At 43.7% G+C, this 10,874-nt stretch overlaps 1 protein-coding gene across 2 annotated transcripts in view; it reads right to left on the minus strand.

The window, feature by feature from the left end:
* The window catches only part of RUFY3 (RUN and FYVE domain containing 3), a 28,471-nt gene extending 19,426 nt beyond the window's left edge, over positions 1-9,045 (minus strand). For both annotated transcript variants that reach the window (XM_009867523.1, XM_009867522.1), the window contains exon 1: positions 8,868-9,045. In XM_009867523.1, the coding sequence (XP_009865825.1) occupies positions 8,868-9,045 (178 nt within the window). The remainder of the gene's footprint in view (positions 1-8,867) is intronic.
* Between the last annotated feature and the right edge of the window lie 1,829 nt (positions 9,046-10,874).

Raw genomic sequence — 10,874 nt, forward strand, 5'->3', positions numbered from 1 at the left:
GGGTTTTTTCCTTAATCTCAAGTGTAAACTGAGATTATTTCATAAATAACAAATCAATTCACAATTAGCTTGGTAAGGGGGACAGAGAAAATGGAAAGGTCTCACTGGATCTTTCTTACTTTGAGTTTCGTTACTTCAGACTGCTCCCTATATGCACCACGTAGCTTCCCTTTATTTAAGCTCAGTTCCATATCCAAAAACAGCCCAAGACCTCCAACCTACTACAACAGCTGTTAACAACGGGCAGCAAGGCTCACACACAGAACAGGTTCTGCTTTCTCATCACTTGGATTTTTCTGTTGGTTTTTTGTGTGTGTGTGTGGTTTTTTTCTGATCAACATAGGAAATCTCTTCACTGCATTAGGTCAGCACATTCCAAGCAGTTCAGTGCCCCAACTCATGCAACATCTGGGTTACGTTTCACAGAAAAGCGCAGGAAACCTCACCTGACTCTGGCAACTCTGGACAATCACTACTCACCTTACAGTAAAGGAGTAAAGCTGCTTTTTTTTTTTTTTAAAGAAAACAGTTAATATATGATTCATGTAAAGCTTACAAACAAACGTTCAGTGGAGTCACAACTATTTTCTTCCATAAGCCTACAAGCACTAATCGCATTCTCTTTCCAGCAAGAATTACAAGGATTTAAGTTAGTGCAAGGGCACTACGAGACTTTACAGATTTAGAGGCAAAAGCACACACTTAATTAGTACCATCTTTCATGCTTTCATTCACTGCTTGATGCACCTAACTGCAGCTTGCGTACATTTCATTTCTCCTTTTATATTGCACAGTTTTCCCCACGTGTCTGGAATTCTCCCCGAAAAAGGCGGGGGGAAATCACCTCAATACACGCAAATAAACATAAAATCAAGAAGACCTGCAACTTGGTAGTTTCCATGCTCCTTCGCGTGGTACGTCTAAGACAAACTCAATGCTTTTGATTAAGCCTGTAACTGATGCGTAGCAAGTTTGGAAAAGAGGATGACTGACACTATTAAATCTACATAAAACGATTACCTCATTCCAGCTAGGTTCCCAAGAAGATTAGTATTATGGAGCTGAACATCCCACTAGAATAAACACACAAACAAGTTACGAAGGAACTGGAATACTTATCCCTAACACATTAATCATGAACATCCCACCCTTCATTTTAACAATACAGTTTTTCCAAGTTACTCTCTTCTCCAGTCGGCTGCCACAGCCCCAGTGTTCTGAGTTGGTGGCGGGGCCAGTCCAGCGGGGACTGGGACTCAGTCTGGGCTGATTTACACAGTTTAGCAGTGGAGCACAAAACATCTTAACAGCCCCGGTGAACTGACTTCAGCTGCTGTGAAGCAGTGTGAGCTTAGACAATTAAATACAAAAGCAGCTTAATGAGCAGGGATACTAATGTATGTGAATAAACAGCTTCTCTGTGTTACAACTTGGTTCCCGCTAACCAGAATGCTTGAAAAGAGGTGGTGATTAAAGAATAGTGGATTACACAGAATAAAAAAACCAAACAAAAATTTTCCCTCCTAATTTTGTCTTCCTGAATTTGCTCCTGTCTGAATTTTTGGTTTACTATTTGGCACGGACATATGCAATACCTAGCAGTTCCGTTGACATTTGTAATAGGGGTAAGGAACATTGCCAGCAGACACACTTACCCACGTAAATAAAAGCTTTTAAAAATAAACCCTGGGAGAATGTATCAGCACAAAAATTATTTTATGCTGCTATTAAAAGAAAGAGTGCTTCTTTTTTTTTAAATTATTTTTAAAAAAATTCAAGTTATTAGCCTCAAACAGGGTTGGAAGTAGAAACCTTATGAATATTTCAAACTACCGCCATACCTCTCCAAGCCCAACTGCAACACAACACTCCTGCACCTCCTGGCAGCCCCCAACACAGTTGTGAAAAAGTTCAAGTCCAAAAGCAACAGGGCTAAGCAGTGGGTTGTCACACCACTGAATAAAACATGTGACATGCCACAGCCAAGTGAACAGAGGGGAAGTCAAGATCGTGGCTTCTCACACTGTGGGCAGGACAGAGCTAAAAACAGCATCCAGTTAATCTTTCGGGGTTTTTGAATGAGTGTCTCAGGAGCAGCAGTTCCCAACTATGCAGCAGAAGTATCCCTGTGATAATTTGAATAAACCGAAACAAGCCCTTTAACAGTCACCGTGACATTCCCAGAGCCTGGGGCTGCACAATCCCCTATATATTCCCTTCAAACTAACAATACGGAGCGCATTCATTAGGAAATGACGTGCCATGAAGATTATCACCTCACACACTGCATGGTGGCCTATACCAGGATACCACCTACAAGCAGACTCCCACGCCACACAGAAGAACAGCCGGTGCCCCACCATGCAGTTTCCTAGGCCACCTGCTTTCTGTCCATGTCCTTTTTACTTTTATTAGTAAATCCTTGTGAGCGCAACTAGGAGTGCAACTTCTTATACAGCTATGGCATTTTTTTCATGTGTAAAGAAAGCCACTGAGAACAAAGCACTGAATCGGCATGTCCTTTTTAGAGTTTCCAAGCACCATACGAGAATCACGTTCCTCCAAAGACAGATTAAATAGGTCAGGAATTTTTTTTAAGTAGAGAAATTCTTAGCAAATGCGTAAGGAGAAGCTGAGAACTCAGCAGAACAACAGGAAAAAAACCCACCGATTCTGGGAAGTGAAAATCGAGCTTGATAGAGAAAGTACTCAGCATTAGTGAAACGTTAGTTACGCTGCTTAAAAAAAAAAATATTAATTTCACCCTGCAACTTCTAACTGTTTTCAAACATGAAGAATGGAGTAATGGACAGGACAAATATTAAGATGCGTTCTCCTGCTCCCCTCGACAAATCCCAGCTGCCCTGCCAGAGCAGGAGAACAAAAAGGAGAAGGCAGAGGGCTTTGGCGCTGCCGCTGCCCGCCAAGCCTCCACTCTCCTCCACCGCCTGCAGCCCTGTTCCGCTGACACCGCTGCCCTTGCCGTGATCCGCTCCCTGCAGAGAACAGGTCGTTTCAGCTGTTCCCTCTGACCGTGCCTCGCACAGCAGCTCAATCCCTGCGCTGCAATCCCCATTCTGTTCTCTCAGTTAACGCACCCTGACCCAGCTGCCCAGAACTGCTCTCCCTCCCACTACAGCACCAACAGCTCGGGGTTTTTTGAAAGGCCGCTGTCACCACTCTTGCTTCAACACACGCTGCTCCTCATTCGGCAGCATCAGGGTCACAGACTGACAAGACCTTTTTTCCTACGCCACGGCATTTGGACAGAAGTTAAGACTTGAGCTGCGCCAAAGAAATTGCAGTCCCCGGCCTGCAACGGACGAAAAGGAAATAAAAAGGAAGGAAGAAAAAGTATCGAGGGCTCAGGAATTCCAAGCCCACTGTCTGTTACGCTTACAGGACAAGTAAATAGCAAATGCATATCACACAGATTCATGGTGTAATCCCACCCCTAGTTTCATCCCTGTCTCTATGATTACTACCAGGCATTTCTGTACGTTGCAATCGGGTGGAGTTACACGGAACATTTCTCCATAGCCAGGCTCTTTCCAGAGGGAAATACAAGAGTAACCGCAATGGGAAATTCCTCATTTTATCTGGGCACCTGACAGTTTGCACATTAAAAAAAAAAAGAAAAAAACCCTACTTTTTCTTCCCCGATCTCTCACTTCCCATCTCAGTTGACACCCAAGAGGTTTCTCAAGCAAAGCCTGTGATTTATTATCTCTGCGGGAAATAAGTCTGCCCTACATTTCCCAGATCTGACTTCATTTAGACTGAGCAAGCTTTAAGAAAAAGCAAAGAAAACAACATTAAATTGTAATAATTTAATTACAGCATCAAAGACATTTACAAAAGACAAAAACTTAAACCAGAATTAGAGGAACTCTGATGCAGGTCTTGCCCTGGCCTTGCAGAGGATACAATTCACTCGCTTCTTCTCCGAATTGTTCCAAATATGCTGGAGGGCTGGCACATTGTACCCCTTGTCCTGAGGAACATTTTAAAACTCCATCTTCCCTCCCCTTTGGTTTGGTTATCACAGCTCGTGCAAGGGGAGGTGATCATCTTTATCACGTTACTTTTCAGTACGTGCTGTCTGGATGACACGACCATGAACACACTGTAATTCCTTTATCTTGCACGTTATTGACTTCACATTTGTTCTATGAAATCTGGTCTCCAGGCAGTTGACAATTTACAAATCAAAAATATAACTGATAAGGTCATGCTGCTTCCTGAAACTGTTTTGAAGGGTGCAAAAGACAGATGGAAAAACTACTTGAAGAGGAAAACGAAGCAAAAATGTAAAATCTAAAGGATGATTCAGTTGGCAGCACTATCAGTTAATGGGCAAGATGTATTTACGCACTGAGAAGGCGTTGGTTTTTTCTTAAGATCTGTACAACTTGTACTCCGGGCATTTTAAACAAGCATACACGTGAAACCAAAATTTTTAAATTCCTGGTCAAAAATCAAGGGGAAAAAAAAAAATCTGATCTTTATTTATCAAAAAATATACTATGCAAAAGATCAATTCATCTTGGCCTATTAGGAACATATCACTCCAACTCCCCATTTTAGAGCAAATAGAACAGGACTGATTAAAAACAGATGCTGTAATTCTTTTGCACGTAAATTCAGATCATACTGTTATCACGTGTATTCCTTCTGTTCTCAATTACCGGCTGATCCCATGAGGATTAAAATTTCCATTGCTCTAACATAAAGCTTCTCATGATTATTCCACGCAGAAGTTTAACATCCAGTGAATATATGCAAGGCCGTTTGGCATTTCGTAACTTCACCCAAATGTCGAGCTCGGTGCTGGATCCCATAAACACACGCACTGTTCAACGTGCAAAAGCAGCAGAATCAAGATGTTTCTCACACCTGAAGATGCCTCAGGGATCACTGCACGTATTTCATACAAACAAAAGCTTAATAACCGCTAGTGCCACCTTTCAGAGCACAGTATTGTTCTAATTATCGTATTATGACTCACTGTTTGTTTAAAAAAAAAATATGTTTTTTCTACACCGGGCATATTAACAGTATATAGCAAAATCAGTTTATTTTCATATGTTTTGGAACACATTGTTCCAAACAGTTGAAAAAGAAAATTAATTACTTTTATTGTTAAAACGAATGTTACATGCTGTAGTGAATTGTTAAAATAAATGTTACGTGCTATAGCGAATACACACATTTGCAAGAAACTCAGTAACTACACTAATACATTTACCCTTCTGCTATACGCTACTTGAATTGAATATAAATCAAGTTTTGCTCAGAGTTACAATCTGCAACTCTGGGGCAGGAATAGAACCACTCCAAATTTACACCGTTTCCTCTCAGACCAGAATCTCTTGCCTGAAGTATATATCGCCTTTGTCTTAGGAACTAGGAGAACTGGGCTTGGTTTTATTAGAAAACATCACCACTACAGGAGGATGCTCGTTGTTTTTAAACCTCAGCAAGGCTGTGATTACCGCTATGCCCTTACATTATTAGCTCCCTCCCTGAACCTCCAATTCCCATCACAAAATTGGCCTCTAGTGGGATTACTGCAGAGAAGGCTACGGCAAAAAAAGATCTTGAGGAAAAGGTCTGGCCACAGTAAAAAATAAGCAACAGCTGCAGTTTCTGTCTCTCTGCTCAGGGAGCCCTTGGAGCACAACCACGAAGCGGGGCACTCTGCCTCCAGGTGCCCCTAACATCCCAGTTCTACAAACCGGCACCACTGAAACTCATCTTCTGATGCCTCTCTCTCTCACTGGAATTAAAATAGTGTTCCGGGAAGGGGTATCCAACCAGAGCAGGTAAGAGTCACTTACTTGAGCCTCATCCAATATTGTCATTTCTAAGCAATGTGCCTTTTTTTTCTTTAGAAAAATCAACAAAGAAGATATAATAAAACTAATCGCTATTAACCAGCTACTTACATGGGAAGGAAAATAATACACTGCAGCTCTGGTACACCTACATGAAAAAAAGTTCTTTAAAACCAGTCAGCCAGAAACTTGCACCACAGCCAACAGTATGAAGAAAGCTTGAAAGCCTAAGGCCTATAAGACAACTGAGGTGAAAGAGTTGGGAAGCAGAAGCAGCTAAAAATTGCTACTCTCCAAAACAATTTAAAAACTGAGTCATCCCAGAGCGTTGCACAAAAGCAGCCCAGCCGAAGCACATGGCAGTCAAAATTCTCCAAACTAAAACCTTGTTTCTGCATTGCATTTTCAGCCTTCCCCATGCTGCGTGCTCTTCTGGTGCTGACCTTGGCCTGGTCTTTTTACTTCCTTGCTGCCCAGAACCTCTCTCTTCCTCTTCTCACTATGACTCCGTGGGCCAGTTCCGGGATGGAAGCAGGGATGGGTGCAGACACCTGCACGCAAGGCCAGGAGCACAGTTGCTGGTCATCTTCAGCCCTGTGGACGTAGAGTGAGGAAGAGGAAGGCAGGATGGCTGCTTGTGGGCTGGGGCACCTCAGATCAAGCAAAGAGACTCCAGAGTGCTCTCAGGCAGTTCCAAGAGCTGAGGAACAGCAACTGGAGGCTTCAAATTCTCATTTGAGCCAGCTGTTGGACTTGCCACTGCAATATATGATGTTTTACACATCTTGATTTGTAAGGCACAAACTGCAACCTTTTGTTGCGCCTTGTAGGGAATTCTAGAGCCGCTTTTTTTTCTCCCATCATCTTCATAATCTCTACCTTTCTACACCCGTTCTATGGAGATATTACAAGATCCGTCAGTCTCGGCTCCTAGATTTCCTGCTTTTTTTCCCAGAGAAGCACTCGGTGCCCGCAAGCCCCGTCACCCTGTCCCCCCCCCAACAGGCACACACCAAGGGCACAGCAGCAGTGCTGAGGCAGTAGCATCACCTCAAACGCTACAAGTAAAACTGTGTCAGCTTTTCCGTTACAAACACTTTCCCCTGACCTTGTATCTCTGGTAACAATATGACCTGGGTCCCAAAACACTCCCCCCAAAACAGTCAGCCTTTCTGCCTGTCAACAAGCAACCCTAACTTCGGAATGCACACACATCTCCATAAAGGTCATTATGATATAGGTCTATTTTGTTATTCATTTGGGACATAGGAATTAAATAACAAGGCAACAAAAAGAGGAATTGCTATCCTCTATGCCTTTCTGGTACTTGCAAAAGAGTGACTGTAATTACAGCTTTAAAAATAATTACTTCTGTAGTTTTGCAGGAGGATTAGTCTAGTATTAGTGTCACAATAGGTTATACAGGCAGGCAAGAGTGGAATATGTACACTGTAAGGATGCATAATCAGCATATTTCAGAAAGGCAACCCAGCAATGCCGTATTACAGACACTGGGTTCATCCAAGACTTGCCCGTGAGTTTGCTCAGAGCAAGGAGAGGAAGAAAGAGATATATAGGAAAATAAGGATCTAAAGAACTGACTCCCAGTGTGACTGAAAGGTTTCCCTGGCTATACTGTGTGAACGGCCCTAGATTGCTTGAAAGGTACTTTGCCGAGTACAACATAACAGTAGACAAAAAATACAAAAGTCAATCCACCTACACTAGAACACACTGTTGAAAAACAACACCACCACAAAATAGTGAAGCCTAAAAACATGCAAGCAAAGTCTGAACAAGCCTGTGCCATGTACAAGAATGTGGGAATTGGAAGTCAGCTGAATTAGCGCATTCTTGGCTCACCCTGTACTTACTGCTCTGGTTCTGCTTTTCTACAGCACCTCTCTGAAACCCCAGGCCATGCTTCCGAGGGAGCCGAGAATTCCACTGTGTTACTCAGTATTTGGCAGGCAAATCCGAACCCAAGGGCTGCCAACATCAAAAGCAGCTGCCGAATGGAAATTAAATTATCATCTGAGAATTAATTTCTAAGTTCACCACAAGTTAAGTTGTCTCATCCAGCAAGACAACAATCTAGTAAGACATCGCTGACTTGACAAGCCAGCATCAGACAGGTCAAGCGAGCCGACTTGGTGGAGTCGTACTTCAGTAGTTACTGGAAAGGGGTCAGGCACGAAAAGATGGAGCCCCTTTGCTGTTCTACCGAAAGCTACTCAGCACCCAGCAAGGGACACTCTGAGCCCGGCAACGCTGGCGACCACGGGAGCAGTGGTTACTGTGCAAAATCCCTGCAGGAATTCAGCGCATCTTCTTCCCCGCGTTTTTACTGGTAGAGCAACACGTGATGTCCTCATGTGTTTTCAGTACCCACAAAGCTTTCAATCCTCATTTTACGTGACCTGGTATTAAACTGTATTCACCATCAACCCGGATGACAAATTCTTTCTCAACAAGAAAGCAAGACACGTGACACCTCCACTTTTCAGGCTTTCAAGCCATAATGAACAGGAGCACACTCACCAAAAGACTTGTGATGGTGTTATCACCTGACAATAGGCCGAACTGCATAATCATTTGGGGCTTTCCAAAAACTACTCACTGAGTGTACACAGACACGTCTGTGCTGTGCCAGTACACCCCATCGGTAAAAGCAGACCTATAAGCCCTCTTTTAAGAGTAAAATCATGATTAAATGTATTGCCGAGCACACATCATGGTTATCTTCCTTCCTGAGACAAACCTGATCTTTCTAGAGACATCTTAAAAAAAATAAATAATACCAATTAAACACAAATCTGTCTCTCCCAAAGCAGAGGATTACAAAAAGTCGCAACAAACCCTTAGGGCAATGTGAAGCACCGATTTGGCTTTCTTTTATGTCAAACAGGGTCCAGGTTTCTCCAGGCAGGACAAGAGCACCTCATCCTGGAGACACCCCCTCCCAACTTGTGCAGCGGTTGTAACACTGCGACGGCTGCAGGGATCCCGAGGCGGGGAACAGGACCGTACCTTCATGGGTAGGCTCTGGGTCGGGTGTCAGCGAGATGTCGTCCAGCTCGCGCAAGCAGAGCCACTCTCCATCCATCGACACTCGGAATTTGCAAAGATAGATGGTCTCCATGGCAGCCTGAGTGATCTTGTCTGTGGTGGGGGTTGGCATGTCGCTTTGAGGCGTCAGAGCAGACATGATGACTCAGCTGGTACAACAACAACGGGGGGAAAAAAATAAGAACTAAAAAGAAAAGCTTTCTGAAAAAGAAAATAAGAAATACCTTGCTATTAAAGGGCAGATATGCTTAGGATGGCACAGACTGGTCTGGCCTTTTCATATATAAAGCAAGGTAAAAACGCTGCTCCTTCACGTTCGTCTCTTCCTCCCTCTATTCCACCGTCGCTGTCTTCAGCGATGCTAGAGGCTATTGATCCTGAGAAACCACAGAAAACCTGGCTTCTGCATCAAAGACAGAAGGAGGAAAAAAAAAAAAAGGTAAAAAAAATATAAAAAGGAAAAAACAAAAAAAAAGCAGAAGAAAAAGAACGGCTTCCTCTGATGATTACCCGAGCAAAAACAAAGGAAGAACGTAGAGGCTGATATCCAGGTTTGCAGAGATCAAACTGCTGGCCCCTTTCTTCCCAGCGAAGCCAGGGCAGCGAGTGCCGCCAGGATTGGTTGTGCGCAGTAAGCAGGGTGTTGACCAAAATGGCTGACTAATGAACTGAACTGAAAATCCAGGCTCATGTGATCAGCTGCTCTGAGCCCAGGGCAAGCAATTCCCAGGATGCTCCCGAGACGCTGCTGATGCCGGGACTGCAATTAGGCTCTCATCCTCCCCAGCACTTCTTTCATCGGGCTACGCGAGTCGGTTTGTGAGCAAGCACAACGCACCACGCAGATTCCTCGTCGGTCGCCCCCATACTACAAAGGAGCCCAGACTAGCAGCGCCAGGAACACAAAGACACATTTGTATTCCTTCCGCACGCCTGGATGTGACTACACGAATTAAATAAGTACCTTTATTTTCACAGTAGGTGTGCAAGTCACAGTTTGCAGTGCAACCTTCTCAAAGGGTAGCTCTGAGCTAAAATTTCCCACATTCAAAAACAAAAATCACGTTAGGATGGATTTACCCACTCTGCGAAACAATGAGGAAAAGAAGATCAGGCATTAAGCACTTCGGCGATCGAGGATTCAGCTCTTTTAGGAGGGCACTTGCACATGGAAGAACAATGAGGGAGAACGCCGCAAACACCTACACTGCATGACAGAATCTCGTATTCTGAAAACATCAGCTGAAAACTGGTACTGCTCGGGGGAGGCTGATGAAGAAGTATTACCCCCCAGCAGGCAGAGAAACAGGATTTTAATCTCTCAAGGCTAAGAAGACAGGACTGCATTGCCCTCTCTCTGCCCGGATGGCTTAATCTCCTTCATGTCCCCAACCCACAAAGCCCCACCCCTGAGAGATATGAGGTCAGACACCCTTCTCATTCCCAAGGTCACTATTTCACAAGAGTGTGGGACATGATGTCACCACCCACTTCAGCTACGGTATCAGGCAACAATAAATTAGCTTAGTTTACTTTATTCCCACGTGGCTCCAGTATATTTGCAGAGAGCAGATACATAGCGTCCATCTGACACGATGCCCAGTCCCCCCCACCATGTAAACTGGGAGAAGGCTGACTGTTCACCAGAACACTATATCCACAGGAACATACAAGTGATAAATGCATCAGACCTTCATTATTCTCCTTTTTCTTTACCCAAGAAATACTCAGAAGGAAGCGTGTCTGTTTCCTAGGCATGTGAAATACACAAACTGATCACTCGATCCAGAATTTAGTGTGCCAATGCATACAGCTTTTGCAAAAAAAAGAGGACTCGTTATATAAAAGCCTCAATAAAACTGGAAAAAATGGGTTAAGAGCTGTTATTTCTAACAGGCAAGAGGAAGCAGTCACTTTCAGTGCAAGCTTCCTGCTTGGTACATAACATTTTGACTCAGCAACTCTTTC

Source organism: Apaloderma vittatum, unplaced genomic scaffold (genome assembly GCF_000703405.1).
Source record: "Apaloderma vittatum isolate BGI_N311 unplaced genomic scaffold, ASM70340v1 scaffold14184, whole genome shotgun sequence".
Taxonomy (NCBI): domain Eukaryota; kingdom Metazoa; phylum Chordata; class Aves; order Trogoniformes; family Trogonidae; genus Apaloderma; species Apaloderma vittatum.